Source organism: Nothobranchius furzeri, chromosome 17 (assembly GCF_043380555.1).
Source record: "Nothobranchius furzeri strain GRZ-AD chromosome 17, NfurGRZ-RIMD1, whole genome shotgun sequence".
Taxonomy (NCBI): domain Eukaryota; kingdom Metazoa; phylum Chordata; class Actinopteri; order Cyprinodontiformes; family Nothobranchiidae; genus Nothobranchius; species Nothobranchius furzeri.
This window is the reverse complement of record NC_091757.1, coordinates 27,751,896-27,775,437: the sequence shown is the minus strand read 5'-3', so window position 1 is coordinate 27,775,437 and position 23,542 is coordinate 27,751,896. Positions and strand designations below refer to the sequence as shown.

General features: G+C 42.2%; 2 protein-coding genes and 1 long non-coding RNA gene across 3 annotated transcripts; 2 read left to right on the top strand and 1 right to left on the bottom strand.

The window, feature by feature from the left end:
• Positions 1–3,901: 3,901 nt before the first annotated feature.
• LOC107372777 (gamma-crystallin M2) lies at positions 3,902–5,309 on the top strand. The gene is made up of 3 exons (XM_015940981.3): positions 3,902–4,410; positions 4,673–4,915; positions 4,997–5,309. The coding sequence occupies exons 1-3, from the start codon at positions 4,378–4,380 to the stop codon at positions 5,273–5,275; spliced, it is 555 nt and encodes a 184-aa protein (XP_015796467.1). The 5' UTR covers positions 3,902–4,377; the 3' UTR covers positions 5,276–5,309.
• A 2,912-nt stretch (positions 5,310–8,221) lies between these two features.
• On the bottom strand, positions 8,222–20,911 carry vamp5 (vesicle-associated membrane protein 5). The gene is made up of 4 exons (XM_054731216.2): positions 20,834–20,911; positions 20,633–20,738; positions 13,353–13,496; positions 8,222–10,320 (listed from the first exon to the last, which is right to left on the bottom strand). Exons 1-4 carry the CDS (start codon positions 20,884–20,886, stop codon positions 10,177–10,179), a joined length of 447 nt encoding a protein of 148 aa, XP_054587191.1. The 5' UTR covers positions 20,887–20,911; the 3' UTR covers positions 8,222–10,176.
• On the top strand, positions 18,798–22,830 carry LOC139063701 (uncharacterized). The gene is made up of 3 exons (XR_011517074.1): positions 18,798–18,813; positions 19,042–21,408; positions 21,543–22,830. It is a non-coding gene; the product is annotated as an uncharacterized lncRNA (long non-coding RNA).
• The last annotated feature ends 712 nt before the right edge of the window (positions 22,831–23,542 follow it).

Below are 23,542 nucleotides of genomic sequence, written 5' to 3'. Positions count from 1 at the left end.
CCTATAAGCCACGCCCACTTTTTAATCATTTTCAAAATGTAGCTTAAGGGTCCGATGACTAACATATGTGCCAAGTTCTGGGGAAATCCATCAAGCCGTTTAGCTCAAACAAACTTTTTGACTCTTTAGCGCCCCCTATTGGTGAATCCAAACAAAATGGGGTAGATAGGGCTTACCGCTCATACTTCATAAGGGTCTAGAGTCTCATCAGTTTATCTTGAGAAATGGTGAAGATATCATCAATTACCACATGTGCTAGCTAGCGCGCTGATTTTGACATGGTGTCATTAGCCCAATTTTCAATATTTCTGCATTTTTCTTCATCACAACAACTTAGCTTAGTCCATAGATCACATGTACGAAGTTTGAAGTTGATTCGACAAAAAATGATGAATAGGTGATTAAAAGTAAGTTTTGCGTTTTTTGCGATCTAGCAAAAAATCTAGTTAGGCGGAAATGGGCGTGGCCAATACAAAAAAGATGGAGAATCATCCAAGGATCATGGACATATAAAGTTTTTGACTATAGGACCTACGGTTTGGGAGCTAGTAGCTAAAACGTGTTGACCTCCGCAATAGCGCCACCTAGGTGACGCGGGGTCCAAATTTTCGAATCTGAGTAGCGGTCAGGATTTTCTATCAGACTGCCATGTCAGATTTTCCCTGGCAATTTCAGGCTCTTGCGCCCATACAGACACAGCGGAGAAGAATAATAATAATAAATAATAAATAATAAATAATGAAAAATCCGTAGAAAAACAATAGGGTTCCCTGCCCTTTGGGCTTGGAACCCTAATAAACTAGAACTGCAAGCAGTTATCAACGGGTTCCAAGCCCCCAGCGCCAGTCGCCCACCCGCCCCGCCCTCAACTTCGCCGGTCCTCACGCGGTCCCGCCCCAAAAACATGTTCTCCCGCCGGCGTCCCGTCAGCTCACTTCAACCGGCGCAATGAAAGTAACACTCAGGATACGTCATTAAACCTGCAAAGCCTATACACATCTTTCAGAGGCATGGCTGACTTCTCAATCGTGATTACAATGGAATTCCACTGTTTCCTTATTAAAGAACGTGAAGATTTAATGAGTGAGATTATCAAACAATAATCTATACATCAACAGAATATTACAAACAACATAAATACTTGATAATGTCCTTAGATTTAATTGATTTTCAACAAAAACAATGAGTTTCATTTTGTTACTTACTGACCAAATGTTTCAAAAAATCATGAAAAATACATAACTCATCATAAAATTACCAAAATATTCTCACATGGCAGTGTTAACATGTGGAATAATATGATGTTGTTTTTAAATCAGTAGACTCAAAGCTTTTTTGAAGAAAAATCAGTAAATATAACTGTAAGGGTCACAGTCAAAATTAAAATATTCATAAAAAAATAGTGCTACTTTCTAAAATTTATAGAAAAATCTCAGATCACCATAGGCACATGTGGAATGTTATAAATGTGTTATATTTACTTTGTACCTAAAAAAAACTTTCTTACAAAAATTAGTTACTTTTTGTCCAACTATACAAAAAACTGGCAAAAAGTAAAAAATTCATTAAAAATCAATGCTTTTGTACAAAAATCTCAAAATATTCCGAGATTGCCTCTGTGATGTGAGAATTCTTTTTATATTTTTGTTGGGGTCATAAATGTAAAATTGTACCTACAATAAAATAATATTTGCGTTAGTTGCTGTAGACAAAAATATGTCCTATAATTAAACACAAGGGGGAGCTCAAATCAAGACGACATTTTTTTTGTTTCATAAACCACCTAAGAGTGAACTTTATGGCAAATGTCAAGAAGATTGTGAAAACAGAATTTGCGCTACAATTGCTAGCCTAAAAATGTATTTTTGTAAATTTATAGCGCAAACATCTTCGTGGAGCTGCGGTTTTCAATATCTAAGCTCATGGCTATCCAGTTAACATAATCTGGAAAACGTAGCTTCTTACATGAAAATAATGATTTTTAGGAAATTTTTCAAATTTGAAATTTTAAATGATCATAAACCACGCCCACATTGATCAATCATTACCATATTTATAATGTAGTCTTAAGACTCTACAATGATGACAACCACTAAGTTTCGTGCAGATCCATTTAACCAGGTCAGCAGTATAATGTTTTGCTATTTATAGCGCCCCCTATTGTTTAATCAAGGTGAAAATCAAGACATACACTTGAATTGACCTTAGGTATGATTGTTATGAACAGCTATGAAAAATGTCAAAGTCTTTTGAAGTTACGCTAAAAAAACTTTTTCATTCCCAAAAAATTATTTTAAAAAATCATATTAAAAAAATAAGCAAATTATCCAAAATCCCTTCACATCTTTTGGTCAGCCGCTCCTCCTCTCTTGTCAGGGAAAGTTGTGATGTGATTGAGTTTGACGGCCGGGAGGAGTTAACGAAAGTACGTTGGACTTACTATGCAAATTTCTACTAATTTGCATAAGTTTAAAACAGTTTTTATAATACTCATCTAAATTTGACTGATTCAATGAACACACTGGATGAGATCATTTGTTTTTTTACGAAAGAAATGGGGAGAACCATGCCAAAAATATTTTTGGGGTACCACAGCGCCACCTATTGGACAAAATTCAAAAAAATTTCTGTGATTGTAGATGTCACTATGACTGATATGAATTGTAATTTTCTGTATAGAATATGTATTTTTCATGAGTAAAAGGGCGTAAATTTTTAAATCCTATAAGCCACGCCCACTTTTTAATCATTTTCAAAATATAGCTTAAGGGTCCGATGATTAACATATATGCCAAGTTCTGTGGAAATCCATCAAGCCGTTTAGCTGAAACAAACTTTTTGACTATTTAGCGCCCCCTATTGGTGAATCCAAACAAAATGGGGTAGATAGGGCTTACCGCTCATACTTCATAAGGGTCTAGAGTCTCATCAATTTTTCTTGAGAAATGGTCAAGATATCATCAATTACCTCATGTGCTAGCTAGCGCACAGATTTTGACATGGTGTCATTAGCCCAATTTTCAATATTTCTGCATTTTTCTTCATCACAACAACTTACCTTAGTCCATAGATCACATGTACGAAGTTTGAAGTTGATTCGACGAAAACTGACGAATAGGTGATTAAAAGTAAGTTTTGCGTTTTTTGCGATCTAGCAAAAAATCTAGTTAGGCGGAAATGGGCGTGGCCAATACAAAAAAGATGGAGAATCATCCAAGGATCATGGACATATAAAGTTTTTGACTATAGGACCTACGGTTTGGGAGCTAGTAACTAAAACGTGTTGACCTCCGCAATAGCGCCACCTAGGTGACGCGGGGTCCAAATTTTCGAATCTGAGTAGCGGTCAGGATTTTCTATCAGACTGCCATGTCAGATTTTCCCTGGCAATTTCAGGCTCTTGCGCCCATACAGACACAGCGGAGAAGAATAATAATAATAAATAATAAATAATAAATAATGAAAAATCCGTAGAAAAACAATAGGGTTCCCTGCCCTTTGGGCTTGGAACCCTAATAATGAAAAATCCGTAGAAAAACAATAGGGTTCCCTGCCCTTTGGGCTTGGAACCCTAAATAGAAACATCTAATGTTACGATTTGGTCTTGAAATTTTTTAAACAGCAGTAGTACAGAAAATGGTTAATCAAAATATCATAAATTATCTGGATGATTATCATCAATTATCTTGTATTAAATGAAAACTAAAAGGATGTACTGAAACCTATTTCTTTGCAGATCAGTATTCTATTTTACTTTAATCTCTGTGAGTATTTATTTTTATAGACATATGTTTCTTTATTTAGTTTAAAAGCTGTGTTTGTGATTAAATTGTAATAAACCATCCCACTAACATCACCTGTTGAAACACTGCCAGTTAATTGTTCACTAAAAACCAACGTGCTCATGCACATCAAAGTTTGTCTTATGCAAAAATTTGAGAAATTATTATTTTTATTGTAATTTTTCCATGAGTATTTTTACTCTTTCACAAAGTCATAACAGTTCTCTACATACATTGCATTCTGCGAGAGTGAATGACTTTACAATCAGCAAATTATGTCACAAAAAAAGAAGAATGTTGCTGACAAAACTGCACGTATGGTATAGAAAAGACAAAGTGGGACCTCTGTTAACCCTTTCATCCTCTCTTTGACCCCCGTGTTGTACGAGAAGCAGCCACTCAAAGGATTTGAGCTCACTGGCCCCTGGAAATGTTGACAATTCTTCTATATTCTGTGCCTTTCTATGACGTTACTGACTCAGGGAGTTTGGACAAAGGATCAGTCTGTGGGTTGAGTCTAAAAGGACCGGGTTAAACCAGGAAGAGCACAGTTTGGTGCAAGAACAGCAGCAGCAGCAACCTACCGACCATCAAAATGACCTCCAGTGGAATGAACACGATGAGCAGGGTAAGTTTTGTAATGTTTAGTGATCCTGGACTGGAAATATCTGTCTTTAAACATTTTTGATAAATAGCTTCGCTAGTTTCATACATTTATTTCATAATGAGGAAAAAAGCTTCAAATCTGACCCCAGAAGAATGAAAACGAAAGTTAAAACAGGACATAGTGTTCAGCAGCCAGGGGCCTACATGTTTTTTTAATTTATTTTTTAAATAAGGAGAAAACCAAAGACCCACTCCAGTAAATGGACCTTTTGTTTTTTCTTCAGATCATCTTCTACGAGGACAGGAACTTCCAGGGTCGTTCTTATGTGTGCATGAGCGACTGCCCAGACATGTCCTCCTACCTGAGCAGGTGCCACTCCTGCAGGGTGGAGAAAGGCTGCTTCATGATCTACGACCGCACCAACTACATGGGCAACCAGTACTTCATGAGGAGGGGCGAATATGCTGACTACATGAGCATGATGGGCATGAGCGACTGCATCAGGTCCTGTCGTATGATCCCCATGGTAAGAAACCATCTTAAACTTCTTTTTAAAGGTGGCTTCTGTTCTGTTCTGGGTTTAACCTGGTCATCATTGGCTCCACAGCACAGGGGATCTTACAGAATGAGGATCTACGAGAGGGAGAACTTTGGAGGTCAGATGTACGAGCTGATGGAGGACTGTGAAAGCATCATGGACCGTTACCGCATGTCCAACTGCATGTCCTGCAATGTGATGGATGGCCACTGGCTGATGTACGAGCAGTCCCATTACAGAGGCAGGATGATGTACATGAGGCCTGGCGAGTACAGGGACTTCATGAACATGGGCATGAGTGGCATGAGGTTCATGAGCATGAGGCGCATCACCGACTCCTGCTATTAAACTCTCTGCACTAAATAAAACTGTCATAATCTGATCTGATGTTGTATTTTAGTCATTATTCTCATTTAGTCCTGATAGACGTGGATGTAATCAAGACTAGTGTTCTATTCTCTATTTCTAAACGACACAAAACCAAACCAAACTTTCGGTTTTATCTAACGCTGCAGTAACCTTCCAGCCTCACAGAAATTAAGCCTCTTCTTGCTCACAAACACTTCAAGGTCTCCTCTGCAAATTCTAAACTTAAAAAGGTAGCTTTATTTCATACACACACATCTTTTAGGTGCAAGAAAAACAGTGAAAACATTTAACTGTAAATTTCAAATAAACAAATAAAATTTTACTCTATTTCCTGCATTAGCTGCAGATAGAACATAGATGAGAAAATGCTTGGATTGGAAAAACCACGCATCATCATGAATCAGCATTCAACAAGTGTTGCCATTTTCACAGCTCACAGTGCAGCCGTTAAGACAACTCCGGTCTCCTTTTGGTTCTTTCCCCACCTGATTCAGTCTGTCCAACCCCAGAGAGTTCACTCAGGCATTCAGGAGATGCTGCAGACGGTACTGCTGCTTTGGTTTTTTATAGTCTCCCTCCTCTTCAGCTCTGTGGCACTCATCCTTCTCTTTATGCCCTCCAAATACAAACTTGGGTCAAACTTTCCTGCACATAGAGGAATACTGACAAACACACAAGCTATGAGGCACAGTTTGGTCAGAATCAGAAATCCAGCTGCAAAAATGTTTAGTTTCATTCAGATAAACTAATAATAACTAGATAAATTGCTTTTTTTGCAGAAATGCTGTTTAAATGCTGGATAGCTTAAACTGTTAGCTGAATCAGCTTAATAGTTGAACTGAGGCTGAAAGTAAGCAAAACTGTCAAAATGAGCTGAATGTCTTGAAAGATGTGGAAGCAACAATCAGAAACAAGCAAGTAAAGCACAAAAAGTAAGTGAAGAATGGAGAAAAATAATCCTAAATAGCAAAAAACTGAAATCTGTGAACATTGTATAAAAATATAATGAAAAAAGATCAGAACATAGGTGGAGAATGGACAAAAAATGCTGAACAGCAGAAAACTTAAATCTTTGAACATTGATTAAAAACTCAAAAGTTGAAATGTTAAACAGCTGGCATTTGAATGAGAATAGTTTAATATGTACATTTTTACAATTGGTTGAACTGTGAATTTAGAAACATTTACGGATATCTGAAACTGATAGATTAACATGTTCGGATTTGATATGGGATGGATGAATGGTTGGACGAATGAAATGTTGGATGGATGTTAGATGGTTTATTGGATGGATGGATTCCTTAGGCCAAGCGGATCGATTTGATGTCTCCCATGTGTGGGTGAGTAATTCCATTTAGCCAGAAGATAATTGACCTCTCTCAACCAGTCAGGGAGCTGGGAGGGAGCGGGGAACTTTCCCACCTTCTGACGGTCAATCAAATTTAACTTGTTTCTAGTTTTAAGTACAGATTGTTCAAAAAGATCAAAAACAGAAGTCTGTTATTGGCTCAATTCAGCTTTTTATATTCATTCCTATGAGACTTGGTTAAAGTGATTTGTAGTTCCTTGTGTTGCCATGGTAACAGATGACAGGAGTCTGCTTTAATAAAGCAATGTACAATGTCACATGACTCTTTTAAACTTTGAATAACATTTCTATATTAAAGTATGTTGATACAGTTGTGTCTAAAATGTTGTTAAATGTTGTTGTTAAGCACGTTGCCATGGTAACACAGAACACAATATCAAGTTAATACAAGACTCTTGGGACCAAGCAGGTTGAATTGATGTATCATATGTGTGGGTGCATATTTCCTTTTAGGCATAAGACAATTGAAAACTCCCAGCCAATGAGAGAGCAGCGAAGGAGGAGGGGGCGGTTCCTGCCTTCTGACTAGTGTTAAAATGTCAGCTATGCTGCTAGTTTTAAGTGTATAGAGCTCAGAAAGATAAGAAACAGCAGTATGTTATAGGCTCAATATTAGGTGTTTCACATTCAATTTCAATGAGACTTCTTTGGGGATATCCTTATAAACTTGTGTTACCTTGGTAACAGATAATGCAGTTGAAATTGAATACCAGATTCCTGAGATAAAGCTGGTCGATTTGATGTGTCATATGTGTGGGTGCTCGATCCTGCTTGGACAGAAAATGGTTGAACACTCTCAACCAACCAGAGAGCAGCACTGTTTTCCCACCTTTTCCTTGGCTGTTGGAGTGACTGTACTCCTGTTAAGGTTGGTTTATGCTTGACGCGTCCGCGAGGTCCGCACGGCTCCACGCAGCGAAATTGCATCATTTTAACAACCACGCCCCTCCACGGCCCAAAATTTCCGCTACACGCACCTAGGAAAATTCCTAATCACGCGGACGGTCGGACGTGGAAAAACATGGCGGACCGGCATACTAGATATGCTGGGACAATTGTTACGCAGTTTATGTAATCGCTCTTCTTCTGTCGTTGTAAGACCCAGAAAATGAGAAATAGTAATTAGCGCCCCCACAGTCACAGATTACGCTAGGTCACAGATTTTGCTGTAAGACCTGTGCACCACATTCTCTCTAAATGCGCAAAAGGCGCACCACTGCTGTGAAGCACGCCGCACATACAGCTACGTCAGCTCAGGCAAGAGGAGAGAGAAAAAGAGACGAGTTTTCTGACACCATGTGCTTTCCTGCAATGATTGACATCACGCAGCAGCTGACCATGCAGGCGTCAGATGTGGAAGAGACGGCATCCAAACAGAAATATAGACAAGGATCAAGCACAAGAAAGAAAAAGTCAAAACCAGATGAGTGTGTTGTTGGAACTAAAAAGAAAACCTTTGTTTGAATAAACATCCCAGCTGCTGTTCATGAGACAGAAGAGAGAATTATTGTGTCTGGATGTGGACTGGAGATGGACTTTTACAGCAGCATCACTCATTCAGTTCAATTCAGTTTATTCATATACCATCAAATAACAAGAGTCATCTCAAGGCACTTCACACAAACATTCCAATTGACCCTTTGCACGTGACGTCACGCCACTCCTGAGACCTCCACCATCACCATGATGGACGGCAAAAAGACCATTTACACCTGTTGAAACTCAAGTGAAGCTAGTCAAAACAAGCCAGTTTGTAGCCTTTTATCGCTTTTATTTAGTTGATTTGACAGTAAAATGGTTTTAGCTTGCTGCATGGTTGGCTGCACAAACAGACAAGGATGTAAACTCAACTCGTTTTGTTTTTTTAATAACTTTCATGGAGATCGAGGACGGAGATGAACTGCAGCTATCAATCAAGCGGACTAGCAGCCCTCAGATTTGCAGCAAACATGTTTTTAGCGGGTAAGATTAACGTTCATTTATTTCACGAGGAAGACAGGGACAGGGATAAATGTGATGTGTTAATACTAGTTATTGATAATCCTGATGGATGGGTATTTCACCACGGAGGATGTGCCCTGTCCACTGTAGTGTAAAGCGAGATAATTATTAACAATATTAAAGCTCCAATGTATGACTATGTGTGTTAAAATTACATTATTTATTTATATAAGCGTCTGTGTTTAGTGATCTTCTCATTCCAGTGTGAGAGCAGCAGCTGAACCCGGTAACACCACCAGCATCAGAAGCTGGTAGAGATCCGGACTTTTTAAAAACCAGCTTTGGTGTAAAGTGAAACGCTGTTTATAACATGTTATAAATCCAGCGGGGTGAATTTAGGCAAAGTCAGCAACATGTTCAACATGACAGCTCTAGAGAAAACTGCAAGGAAGAATGGGCCAAAATACCAGCTAGTGTGTCAAAGCTGCAGAGCTCCAGACGTTTGTCCTCGCCCTCCTAAGTGTTGAGGTGAACTTTTTTTATTGACCAAATACTTATTTTCTTCACCATCTTCCAAATAAATTCTTTAAAAACCAAACAATGTGATTTATTAGATTTTTTTAAACATCTTGTCTCACAGTTGAAATTTACATATAATAAAAATTACAGACCTCTCATATTTTTGACTTTATTTTGGTGGCTGCCAAATAATCTTTTACTCCACTATAGCCACAGCTGCCCTGGGGCACAGGCGCTGCAGGATCCCTCAGATCCTCACCAGCAGGCAAGGAAGTTGAAGTGTCTTGCCCAAGGACACGTCTGTGACAGAGGGCGTGACACACACCCGAAGCCCTCCGGTTACAGGGCGGGCCCTTAACTCCTCAGTCACCATCACCCCGACTTGTGTTTCCTACAGTAGCAGCCCAGTGACACCATCAGTCCTACTAAGTCTGGTTGGATATTTTTCTTGATTTTCCAGCACTGTGAACGTTTTGCAGACACAAATATATGATGTTATCCAGAGACAGCAGCACCTCTGGGACCTCGAAGATAGTTAATGTCTACAAGAATATGTCATTTGAACTTATTAACCAAATAACTAAGTCAAATAATAAAACTGTATAATATGCATCATTTGTACAGCTATAAGGCCTCTTTAAATGTAAATGTGTGTGAAGCTTGGCCATATTTAGACTTGGTTCTAATCCACCGAATCATTCCTGAAATAGATTCAACATGGGTGATGTCAGCTTGCAAATATTTGTGCCAACCAGCAGGTGGTGCTGTTTCGTGAAGGTGGGGTTTACCAGGGAGATCCTGTTCTCCTTGAGGTGCCGTGTACAAATGTTTTTGATAGAGCTAAAGCCAGAGAGAGGGAGCAGCAGTAAATGGTACCATATCAGCTGAACCAGTGAAGAAAGGGAACCATCCTCCCATAAATATACGTTTGCAGACAAACGCTGCAGTCCCACAGTTGCATATCCTCTTTTCCTGGAACTTATTTGTTGTTTGTCCCTCAGCTCCAAGATCCTTCCTCTTCAAGTTGTCACCGAGCTTCTGGTTTCCCACACTAGCCCAAGACGAAAAAAAGTACAAGTGCAACGATGATGACAACTACTCCGACTGCAACGCCGATGAGTACTCGTTTGGTCTTCTGGTTCTGACATCTTTTCTGTTCCTTCACTTTGTAGGTGCTCTTTTCAAAAACTTTACCCTGTGGAGAAAAACACAAAGTCAGAGGTAATTTCCCCTCTCCTCTAAACAATTTAAACTGAAATAAATGCATCACACCAATACATTTAGTCAGACCGAGCGAGATTTGTGTCCTCGGTCTGATGTGCTGCTTTGCCTCAAAACACTTCCTGCATATTAAAAAGTCTGGATTGTTGCACAAACACTCTTTTTGTGTCTCTGCATACCCACACAAACGTAATGCAGCCCACTTTAGGTCTTCTCTCTGAGCTCAAGCATTGTGAAACTTGTTCTCTGGGATTTCCACATCCCCCTCTCGCTCTCTGATCACGGTGGAAAACCCCATTAAAACTCCCCAGGCCAGCAGAACGCCAGACATGATGCTGACAAACGGGACTGTCCCCTCCCAAAAGGCCACGCCTCTCTGACCTCACAACCATCACCGATGAACTCGTTGCTGTTATCATGCATCTAACTTCTCCTCCTCTAGGGTATTTAGAGGTGATAAAGGACACGCTGTAATGACATATGTTATATAAAACTTTAGTTTTTGTACCTGCACCAAATACTTACATGTCTGAGATTCCTGGTTTAAGTTAACCAGACAATGTGATCCTCTGAGGTCAGCTGACCTAAACCACACATGCTGATATAAATCACTTTCTGTAGATAATTACTTTCATCTCCACATAAAGCACTTTCATTTAATTTAATGAACAGTTCATAAACACACGACCACATAGGAAATACTATAAATTGTCACATTTAAATGAGATAATTAAAATGAAGTGTACTCCTTCATAAATCATTATTTTTGTCTTTTTTAGACAAATTTCACATTTTATTTTGACGATAGACATTTGTATGTAGAAAACTGCGGCTGGTGTTTTGCATGGGGGCGTGGCCTAAAGAAGATCATCGACCCAAGTGGTGAGTGCTCTGTGCGTTTGTGTTTAAAGGCTGGCTTGTTTTGAAGATTTGATACTGCAGCTTTAAATGTGATGAAACGGACCTCTTGTCTGCTGCTGCTCGCCCTCTTCCTTTCTCTCAGACTTTTACCTGAATTTTAATTCATACTGCCATACTGTGCAGCTTTTTCATATTTTTAAATCATTGTCTTGTGCTGAAAGGACCCTTTACAGCCTCGACTCGAGAACTGAATACCCCTGCTGACCCTGGCTTCTCTGGTCCAACACACTTGATTCATGGTTGGATCACCTGTGCAGCAGCTCATCAGGCTCTGCAGAAGTCTGTTAATCACCTGCTGATTGTTGAAACAGAGTTAAAGCTAAAATGTGCTAGATACCAGCCCAGCAGGCACAGAACTGAATACCCTTGCTTTACAGGGTTAATGAAATGTCTGTCAGACCCCCACCGCTCTCTGTGGCCAAAATATCGCACTTGCAACTTCAGAGTTGCCAGTCCAGTCCCTGTTGAACTTGGTACAAATTAAGCTGACATACCTGGTGCTACAGTCTGCTCCCAGCATGTTTCCTGTATGTTTTGCTTTGTGAACACAGCTGAGTTGTATGATTTAGTGATGAATCACTTCTGTAGAAACTAATGAAGGCTCAGGAGACATTTCAGCTGGTAGGTTAGTGTGTTAAAAAGACTAACGCACCAATGCTGTCTCTAACAGCCAATAGGGGGTGCTAAAAGCAAGTCAAAACTACCTAGCATCACTTTAAGGAAGAAAAGGAGTGATACGAGTGTTGGGTGGAGGGGAGTTCCAGTATTCAATAATCTCACATTAAAGCTGGAACACAAACACCAGCGCGGCATCTACAGTGTGGAGGTTGTAGGTTCAACAATAGAATGACCCAGAATAAGGTCAGATCAGCGGGGCTGTGTTCCCACTCTGGCCTCTGGTCTGTTTACACAGCTGAGATGTTTTCAGAGGGACAAAAATGCAGATGGGCAGACCGTGGAGATTTATATTCAAGAGGCAGACCTGCTGAGCTTGGAGCCAGTAAAAAAGAAGTCTCTGCACTGAAAGCACCAAAACCACAAGGCAGATCTTTCCACATGAAACCTGTATACTTGTGTGTCTATATTCACACTAAGCAAAGCACCAGTCTTCTCTAGGTGGCAGCAGGATTGTGTGATATGACGAAAATCCTGACAGAGATTCTAGAAAATGATAAATTACAGTTTAGGGCCGTTTGTGTAAATGCTGAAGAGTTTTCATGTTTAACTTTAACTCATTATTGCTGCTGTAGCCTCTCAGCTCCTCAACCCGATGTGTCCAGATGTGTTCCCCTGATGAAAACTGTTTTGGTTCCGTCTCTCCTCCACATGCTGCTAGCTCTGTGTCCATGGTGACAGCTGATGCTGCCATGAATACCACAGTTTAAACTCGACTATGAAGAGACAGACACGCTGGTTTCATCATCCGACATATTTCATTACACCACTCAGCCCTACTGACCACCATACAACAAGCCAACAGCTAATGGTGTCTTAAAATAAAATAGGAAACACTATTTTATAACCCTATACAGCTGTAGGGACATCATTAATCACACTGGTTTTTATGTTCTTGCGCAGCGGAAGTGAAGCAGGAAACGGTTACCTGCAGCGCTTTTGGAACAACCCTGGTGCAGCTAGCTTACATCTTCAGTTTCATCAAACTGTGGTCACTGACAAAGTTCTTTACAACAGGTGAGATGATAGCTGGCCGGAACCGTTCCACAGAAACCTGCTTTTATTAACCCTTTGCTTTTAGGGAAGAACCCTGCATGTGAGGCAACGTGGGAGCGGTGTGACCCACGTGTCGACCGCCGGACACACTGGCCTTGTGGTATGTCCTGGACACTTGGTCGTACCCAGGGAGACCAGCTCGCTTCATTCATCTTGGGAAACAATAGGAAATACCTTTCTAAACATAGCACCGTTTAACACAATCAGGATGTAAATTGTACATTAGTTTTCCTCTCCAGCTCCACCTAAAGAATATTTATAGACATCAATATGACATTTCTTGATCCCATCGAAATTTCCAGGAGAAATTCACCTCAGACCCTTGAACTCAAAATAGTATGATGGGCCTCCTACCTTCTCCATCAGCTCTTCAGCCTGAACCTCCAAGTCGCTCAGTTTGTTGTGCCTTTCATCAGCTTTGTTCAAGTTGTCCAGCATGATCTCCTTCACCTCCTCCACCTCCTCCTGCGCCTGCTGCAGGCGACTCTTCCCGTTCTCCTGGAGCACATCACCACACACAGCATGGTGTCAAAATATTTATGTACACCACTTTTCCAAGCGAGAGGACTCCACAGCGCCTTACGCTAGTCATTCACACGCGGGTGCTGATGAGATACGTGGTAGCCGCAGCTGGCCTGGAGCACACTCACAGAAACCACCAGCAGCAGGGCTAAGTGTCTTCCTCATGGACAAAATGACTGACACAGACGGCCTGGCTTCAAACCAGCAACCCACTGGTTACAGGGGAAACCCCTGAGCTGCCATCACAAAAAAATGTGTCCCGTTACTCGCTTAGCTGTGTTTCTCACACGGTTTCAGTTGTGGTGTAAGGGTTAATGGCTACATGTTTAGTCAACACACACACACACACACACAGTGTTTAGAGATAAACAGAATCTGGCAGCACTGCTTGTTTTGTGGTGGTTATCTCCTGCTTTGACAGTCATCTCTGTAGGCTGACGGAGAATATGATTAATTATGTCGAGTTCTGCAGTAAATAACAGGAAACAGATTCAGAAAGCTCTCTGAAGCTTTACTTTCACAAGCCTGGACTTTTATGGCAGAAGGTGACCTTAAGGAGACTGAAATGCGAGTACGGGATTTTAATTTCCTTTCAGGAAGACAAACAAAAGCATAATAATAATAATACATTTTATTTAAAAAAAGCACCTTTCTGGTCACCCAAGGACACTGTACAGAATAAAAACACAAATCATTCAGTAAGTAAACAAACATGAACAAACAAGGCACTCTAAAATTCAAAGCTGATATGTGGTTTTGAAGAGGTGAGTTTTGAGTTGTTTTTTGAATTCTGTGAATGAGTTAATGTTCTTGATGAGAGGGGGAAGGGAGTTCCAGAGTTTGGGAGCGGTGCAGCTGAAGGCTCTACTCCCCATGGTGCTGAGACGAAAGGAGGGCACAGAGAGATGGAGGAGGAGGACCTGAGGGAACGGGACGAGGTGACGATGTGAACGAGATCTGTGAGGTAGTGAGGGGCGAGGTTATGGATGGCCTTGAAGGTGAGAAGGAGAATCTTGTAGTTAATCCTGGTGTGCACTGGTAGCCAATGGAGTTGTTTGAGGATGGGGGTGATGTGATGAGAGATGGGAGTTTTAGTAATGATGCGTGCTGCTGCATTCTGAACCAACTGGAGCTTACAGAGGGTTTTCTGAGGGAGACCTGAGAGAAGAGAGTTGCAATAATCAATACGTGATGTAACCAGACTATGGACAAGGATAGAAGTAGAGTGGACATCAAGGGAGGGGCGAAGACGATTAATGTTATGAAGATGGAAATAAGCTGACCGTGTGATGCTATTGATATGAGATTGGAAGGATAGTGTGCTGTCTAGGATGACACCCAGACTCTTGACCTGGGGAGAGGGGGAAACTGAAGTATTATCAACAGTGAGAGAGAAACTGTCCAATTTTGAGAGTGTGTTCTTGGTACCAACCAAAAAAAGTTCTGTTTTGTCTGTATTTAATTTCAGGAAGTTCGAACTGAACCAGGATTTTATTTCTTGAAGGCAGGTGATGAGGGAGGAGAGAGGAAGTGCAGAATTGGCTTACTGGACAAATAGAGCTGGGTGTCATCCGCAAAGCAGTGAAAATGAATATTGAATCTGCGGAAAATATTGCCAAGGGGAAGGATGCATATAATGAAAAGGAGGGGCCCCAGGACAGAGCCCTGGGGCACGCCAGAAGAGACAGAAGAGGGCTGTGAGCGGGAGGATTTGGTAGTAATGAACTGAGTGCGACCTGATAGGTAGGACTGAAACCACCGAAGTGAGATGTTAGCAATGCCGATGGAAGATAACCTATGGAGGAGAATGGAATGAGATAGTGTCAAAGGCCGCACTCAGATCAAGGAGGACCAGGATGGATAGTAGACCGGAATCAGCAGCAATGAGGAGATCGTTAGTTATTTTGAGGAGGGCTGTTTCTGTGCTGTGAAGTGGGCGGAAACCGGACTGGAAGGGTTCATAGGAGTTTAGTGTCAGATGGGTTTGGGGCTGGGCAGCGACAATTTTTTCTAAAACTTTGGAGACAAAGGGTAGGTTGGAGATGGGACTGAGATTAATAAAAATGTTAGGATCCGAACCAGGTTTTTTAAGTATTAGAGTAACTGCAGCAGTTTTGAAGATAGAGGGAACAATACCGGAGGAAAGGGATGCGTGTATGAGAGCGGAGAAGAGAGGGAACAGAGAGGGGAGGCAGGATTTAACCAAGGCCGTGGGAAGGGGATCCAGAAGGCAAGTAGAAGGCTTTGAGTTGTGGATAATATCTGATATCTTAGAATCACTGGGAAGTTAGAAACTGGAAAATAACTGTGTTGGTTCGGGAGGATCATATGGGGAGGTAGGGGGGATGCTTTGGTTGATTGCACGGTGAATGTTTATTATTTTTTCGTTGAAGAACAGAAGAAGGGCATTACAGGTAGCAGTACAGCACATGTAGGGGAGAATATCGGATGGCCAGTGAATTTTATTGATATTGGAGTACAATGGCTTAGTGTTGCCTCGATTGGAGTTGATTAGACAGGAGTAATACTGTTGTTTGGTTAGTATAATTAAGTCCTTATACTGAGTCATATGATTTTTATATAGTTCTTTGTGAATGGTGAGACCAGTTTTTCTGTAGAGGCGTTCAAGCTGCCTGGATTTGGTTTTCAGCGTCTGGAGTTGAGGGGAAAACCAGGGAGCAGACTGACAGAAAGTAACAGAACAGGTTCTAACTGGAGCAAGGGAGTTTAAAATGTGAGCTAACTGGTCATTGTAGAGAGCAGCCAGGTCATCAGGAGAGGAGAGATTGTCCGGTAGCTGAATATTATCAATATAGGAGGATAAAGTGTTGATATTGATGTCCTTTATATTCCTAAAAGAAATGAGCCGGGTTGGTTTGGTAAAAGAAAGCTGGGTTACAATATTGAAGGAAATAAAATAGTGATCAGTGATGTGGAGGTCATCAGCTGCACAGTTAAGGGGGGTGAGACCAGAGCAGCACAGCAGATCCAGGCAGTGTCCTTTGGAGTGAGCTGGAAAGTTGATGTGCTGATTAAATCCAAGGCTGTCCAGGCAGGATGAGAAGTCTTTGGTGAGGGAAGATCGCTGTTGTCCATGTGTATGTTAACATCTCCAAGCACTATTACATTAGATGAGAGTGTAGTTAAATGAGTGAGCAGTACTGAGACTTCTGACAGAAAGTCTTTGTGAGGTTTAGGGGGGCGGTAGATTGATCCAATGATAGTGGGGGTAGGCCCATTAAGTTTAAAAACCAAATACTCAAAAGGTATTAAAATCAGAGACAGACACTGGCAAAACTTTCTAATTCTCGCGATGGATTATCGCGAGACCTCCTCCGCGAGAACCGCGTGGTTTGGTGAGGTAAACAAACCCGGGAGGAGTAGCGTCGTTGAGCTGGGAGAAATCAGCGGGCTGCTGCCAAGTTTCGCAAACGCACATGAAGTCGAGTCCACGGTCCTTGATGAGATCGTGAATGAGATGACCTTTCCCAGTGAGAGAGCGGATGTTGAGAAGGCCGAAGTTGACGGTGGTGCTGTCACATCCATGAGCGTTAGCCGTCCTGGCGAGGTTGGCTAACGAGGACTGATCAGCTGTCCGGCGGTATGAGTTCCTGTGAGGATGACGGCGAGTGGTGGACCAGAAAGAATTGATTGAAGCGGAGTTGTGGTAGTGGAAATTCCTGCGTGAGCCGAGGTGGACATATCTCCGACGGAGAAGATGGGAGATGTCCGGGTCGAGGTGCAGTGAAGCCGGTGGAGATCCAGGGCGGTGGCAAATCCTGAGGAGCTCAGCGGCAGTGTACTGGAGGAAGCCAGCAGCAGGTCGGTGGAAGATGAATGATAAAATCCAGATGAGTGCGGACCACACGTGAATAGCGTTGGTCCACATAATAGAGGTTAGGATTGATATAGATATTATATATATATAGAAATGATATAGATAGCATGCTTCTTCTATTTTAATAAAAGCCACTCAACATCAAATCTACTGTACAACCCTACTAGACCTGCACACAAATCTCCACCTTGGTCTGAGGTATTGGTAGAATCGTTTTTGGCGGCATACGTCCCCACTTTTGTGAGGATGACGGGCCAAATTGTAGAAACGTTTTTGGCCACGTGGGCACAGCTGTAGATGGAAACTGACTTTCTGACGCAGCAACGCTGCCTGGATGAGTTTTAGTTTGCATTCAGCTCTTGTTCTCAGGTAAATCGAAACCAGAGTCGTTGCTCTAATCAGATGAAGTAAGACAGGTCTTCCAAGAACACATTCAGGTAGAACCGTGTCTGGATAGACAGGAACAACAACAGTTTCCTTTCTGTTTTAACCCTGAGCCACGACAGGAAGCCAGCATCCTAGAAGGTGAGGAGAACAGGAAACCAGCAGTCAGAAGACAAAATCCACACTCTGGTCTGGTCCTTATGGTCCGTTTTCCCTCCGACTGGACCTGATCACAGAGTGTGAATCTGTCTGAAGAAAGAATGAACACGTGCCACTTATTTATCTGGCAGTTATAAATGCGCTGGGAGACTCGAGTCTCATTCTGGGCACACCACATATTGGCCAAACAATAGAGTGTTGCAAAATGAGCTGGCTGTGTCTTAACACAGGAACTGCTGCCCATTCCAGTTTCCTTCCTTCCTCCCTCCTGCCTGCATGAGTTTACCTGGTCTCACAACACCTATGTTCACCACAGCTCACTTTTGCCCTTTGTTTACTCACACGAATGCCCTTACGTGTGCTCTCGACCTTTAAAAAGTTATAGTGTTAGTTATTAATAGATTTACTTCACCACAAAAGCAGGGCTGACGTCATGTAGGTAAAATCTCGTGTTCTTGCTCTGACTGACCGCTGCAGCCAGACTGAACACCTGTGAGTGGGAGCGCCTGTCGGCCATGAGCAGCGCGTGTTTGTCAGCAGCCGGAGCAGAAGTTAGTCTCCATGAGGACGGAGGTCTGTACTCACCATGTCTGTGGCGGCGCTGCTCGGGTCTGACAAGGAACTTTGTCCGCGCGAGCTTTAAAGGTCGACCACAACCAAGAAACACCACTCACTCACTCACTCCGGTTAACGCCGCGCGTGTCGGTAACGTCAACCGCCCCTCCTCCGGGCTCCGTCACTTTCGCTCTTCTGTCTGTCATTGGGACGTGAGGCGTTCAGGGACCTCGCGGGAAGTTCGCAACTCAGCCTCACACAAAGGAGAGGCGGACCAAATATTTATGTTCTACGTTCTGACTTTATGTAAGCTTTCATTAGAATTAAGTGTTTAGAGTTTCTTCATTTCCATTTCAGGTAAAAACATCAGAAGAACAACGTTCGTCCTCCATTTAGTTGTAGATCACTTCATTGCCAATTAGCTGACTAACTAATTAACGAACTAACCAATTAAATAACCAACTAATTGTATAATAATCAAACTAACTAACCTATTAATTGACTATAAGTTAATTTTGTTGAAACAAAAAATATGTAGTATGTATGTATGTTAGTAATCTTTTTTCGTGTCATTTCCTGTAACAGCAACCCAGGACTTTTTAAGTCTTTGAAGTGAGTAATTTTTAGAAACTTCAATTTGAAATATTTTGTAGTTTTAGTGCATTTAATCCTGCTAGAATGCTACTAAATGTTAGCCTAGAAATCTAGACAGCAGCAGAAAATGAATTGGCTCTGCAGGTCGGTCTAGCCACGCTCCATTGAACATCAGCAGCTCAACTATTGGCCTGAGCAATTTTGTGCCTTGCCAATCAGAGCGCTCTATCTGTTTGGTGGGCGGGATGTTGCGATGGAGCGAGTAAACAAATATGGCAGCGGATCGTTTAAAACGCCTTTGGCATTAACTTTGGACTAATTAGACTTGGGCTTTTCTTTGAGTCAAGAGCAGATAGAGGTACATAAGTCCTTTCTCTAGAGTAAGAATGTATTTGCGTCTTCTACAGTGTATGGCAGACTTCTCCGATGACTGACATCTGTAGTGGTGAGTATGTCACATTGTTCTTTATCCAATAGCACGCGGAGACAGTTTGAAAGACAACCATAAGTCCTGCCCCATGATTGAGCTCTGTGTGTTGTGGCATACTGTATATAGAATGGTTTGTTGTCAGGCTAACTAAATGATAGATTCCACACACACTCATGTTGGGATGGTGATTTGGACAGGTATGTCAAAAGTGTGACCCGGGGGCCGTTTGCAGGACTTAGTGATTTTATTTGGCCTCCAGCTGCATTTCTAGACCGGTGGAATTTTCTTTCTCCAGCAGGTTGCTGATGTACATCAAGCGCATGTTCCTCGACAGGCCTAGGTTTGAACAGTGCTAATATAAAAAGACAACATAAACTATTTTAGTATATTTTAAGGATAAACTTTTTTGTGACCCTCAGGGGAGTTTGGACATGCCCGCTGAAAACAGCCTAGGTAGCAACATCAGATTCTTTTTATACGTTTATCTTGTTTTTCAGATAATCTAAAACACATGAGACATACTGATGGTAATATTTATTGTGTGTCGTGTCTCTTGTGTAGAGTTTGTCCCCTGAGCTGGTATTCCAGTCCGAGTCGAGCAGCTGAACGGAGCTCAGCTGTGTTCTTTACAGATATTTCTTTATCTCCTCCCTGCAGCAGGAAACCCACAGCCACAGCTCAGGAGATACGTGCTGAACCCAGTCACGTGCTGTTGTCTGTCCAGAAGGTCAGGCCCTGTGACACCAAGCCATTCCTCACTGCTGAAACACCGTAGAGTCAGCTTGCTCAGACGGGCTCATGACTGTTTGGTCCCTTAAGGGTGTTGTCTACATCTGGGTTGTGCAAGTTTTTAACAAAGTGACAGCCAGTCCACCCTTAGATATATGTGAAAAATTCACATGATATTCCCAGAGAGACTACCACTCAGTCTGTGCTAGGAATATCGCAGTCCTGCTGCTTTTTATTATGTTTTGTGTCATGGAACACCATCGTGTTGTTTTTAATTGCAGAAGCTGGATTTAAATCTTGTGTTTGTGAAAGAATAAAACAATAGTATTATTGTAAAGTTCATCTTTTGTACGTTCTTGCTGTGTTAGTCTTCAAATTCCATTTTTGGTTCTTTTTTAAACACAGATGAGGTTTTTTCTTTACCTTGCTGACGTTTCGTTTGCGTCTGCAAACATCCTCAGAGCTGACGCTGATGGTGGCGTCACTTCCTATTCCGTTTATCCGCGGGCAGCTTGGAATGTTACCTTTACTAAAACAGCAACAACAAAAAATCCCTCCCGAGTTTCAGTTTAAACAGAAAACAAATGGTTGAAGGGAAATGTGTGTAAAGTAAATAAAATATACCAAAGGAAGAGTCGGAGTTCCTCAGGCGTCCCTCCGTGCCCCGTCACCGCCATGTAGGAACACACAGCAGCTTGTTCCAGAGGCTCCAGTTTTCTGTTGTCAACCCGGAAGTGGACGTGGGGCTGGGTGATATGTGCCCAAACTTATGTCTGAATTCTTATGTATGATTAATAATTGTTTTTCTTCCTGTAAAGTATGTCCAAAAGCTACAGCCCATTTCTGCACACATAGAGGAAAAACCAAACCTGTCAGTCATGGCGGAAAGGCTCGCTGAAACACGAACATCTCCCAAAATTAAAAAACGATGGAGCTGGGTGCAAAGTGTAGAATGGATTCAAACACAGACAAGCTGGATATTCACCACCGGAAAGCTGTTGGTTTGATTTCCAGACTTTCTTGTGTCATGTTCTTGGGCAGAGGTGAGTCACACCATCTCCTCTCACCAGATTCTGAGCTAATTCTCCACAGGTGAGGAACAGGGGGAGTGGCAGCTGCAGGAGATTTTCCAATCAGGGACGCGGGTTCAAAAGGAGGTTGGAGACACATCACTTTGCCGGATGATTGCACCAGTTTAGGTAGCACCAGCCTTTGACCTTGAGCTAGTTCGTTCGTGGTTTGACTCGTGTTTGACCATTGGATTTATGACCTTGGATTGTGTTTTGGATTACGATTTGGATTATCCCTCACGCCTGGTTTTTGTTCTACTCAGGATCCTCTCCTCATCTACTCACCTTCGCTGTCTGCGTTCCCTGGATTATACTCACCATGTCCCATCCTCCTCCGCTGCTCCTGTTTGGCTTCCCTCTGCTACCTCGCCCCTGCCTGGACCTCTCACCCTCTGCCCAGCGCCCTTCCCGGCTTTCTGTCATCTCCTCATTAACCTGAGCACTTCAGAGACTCGAGCCGTATTGCTCATCCCACAGGACTTCCCTGTGCGGTCTCAGTTCCCGTTTTATAATAAAGACATTTTACTTTACTGCTTTGGACTACGTGTGTTGATTCTGCATGTCTTGGGTTAGGCACTTACCTCGAGTCATGACATCTTGTCCTGGAATCACATTGATGAGTGTGTAAAATAATCCTCCACTAGAGAGAAAGTGCTGCTTGAGTTTAGTGTTTTACAGCAAACACATGGATGCTCCAGAATGAGATAACTTCACAGATGTGATCTGACAGTCAGCTTGTATGGGGTCAAAGGTCAGGGCCAGCAGTCAGCCTGATCTGGCTAAACAACAGATTATCCTCATGACTCCATCACTCTGAGTCTGGCCTCGTTTCCCATCAACAACAATCAGGCTCTGTGTTCATCCAGGAGGTTGTCATGTGTTCACCTCTGTTACACAAAGATCACAACCACACAGTAACACACACGGCTGCAGGTGAGTTTGGCTGATTGGCTAAATGTCTTAGTTTCACTTATTAGTTTTCACTTTTATCATAAAATAATGTAATGAAGTAAAGAAGGATAAACTAATTAGATGATCTGGTGCTTTATTGTTTTTTCACACAGGTTTTTTTCTGCACAGAACACATTTTTTGTCATCTGAAATCTATGTTTTGTTGAAGCACAGCAGAGATATTCTGGAAATCAGCCCCACCATCTGGGTCTTATTCACCGCCCACCCTCCTCTTTTCTTCGGCCTGCATTCTTACTGCGCTGATGCTCATGTTGGTGCAGATAGCTGGCTCAGTAGTCTGACTCTCCAGCTGAGAAAGGTACACATAGATCTAGAGATCTGTAGTTCTGAGATTCCTTGATTGCATTGGCAAGATAAGAAAACAAGTCACAGCAGGTTTTGAGACAATTCTACATGGATTTAGACCATTGGAAACCTTGTCTTCTTAAAAAAACACACGCTGGACTCCACAGATACTACTACTACTAATACTAATACTACTAGTGCTGGTGGTGGCTGAAGGGACCAGTGGTGCCTGTCCTCGACTGCCTCGCCTCTGTCAGTGTGCCCCAGAGCAGCTGTGGCTGCAGAGTAGCTCATCCCCACCGGTGTGTGCATGTGTGTGAATGGACTGCTGTACTACTACTGCTACTACTACTACTACTACTACTATGACTACTACTGCAACAACTGCTACTACTACTTCTGCATCTACTACTACTGCAACTACTGCTACTAATACTATTGCAACTACTGCTACTACTACTACAACTACTGCTGCTTCTACTACTATACTACTACTACTACTACTGCTTCTTCTACTATACTACTACCACTACTACTACTACTACTACTACTACTACTACAACTACTGCTCCTTCTACTACTATACTACTACTAGTGCTACCACTACTGCTACTGCTGCTGCTACTACTACTGCTACTACTACTATTGCAACTACTGCTACTGCTACTGCTTCTACTACTACTACTGCAACTACTGCTACTACTACTACTATAACTACTACTGCAACTACTGCTACTGCTGCTTCTACTTCTATACTACTACTACTGCTTGTCAGAACCCAAGCCCCCGGACCGGCTTCTCCCAGCTAACCGGCCTCCATCTGGGACCACATTTCCCAGCATGCTCCTCGCGGGAACACCCGGCATTCTCCCAGTCACACCCAAGCCTATATATGGAACACGCCGCACCGGCTCTTCATTCAGTCATCGTTTCATTGAACCCCATGATCAGAGTTCTCTACCTAATAACCCAGACATCAAACATTCTTACCAAGCTCAACTCCCGT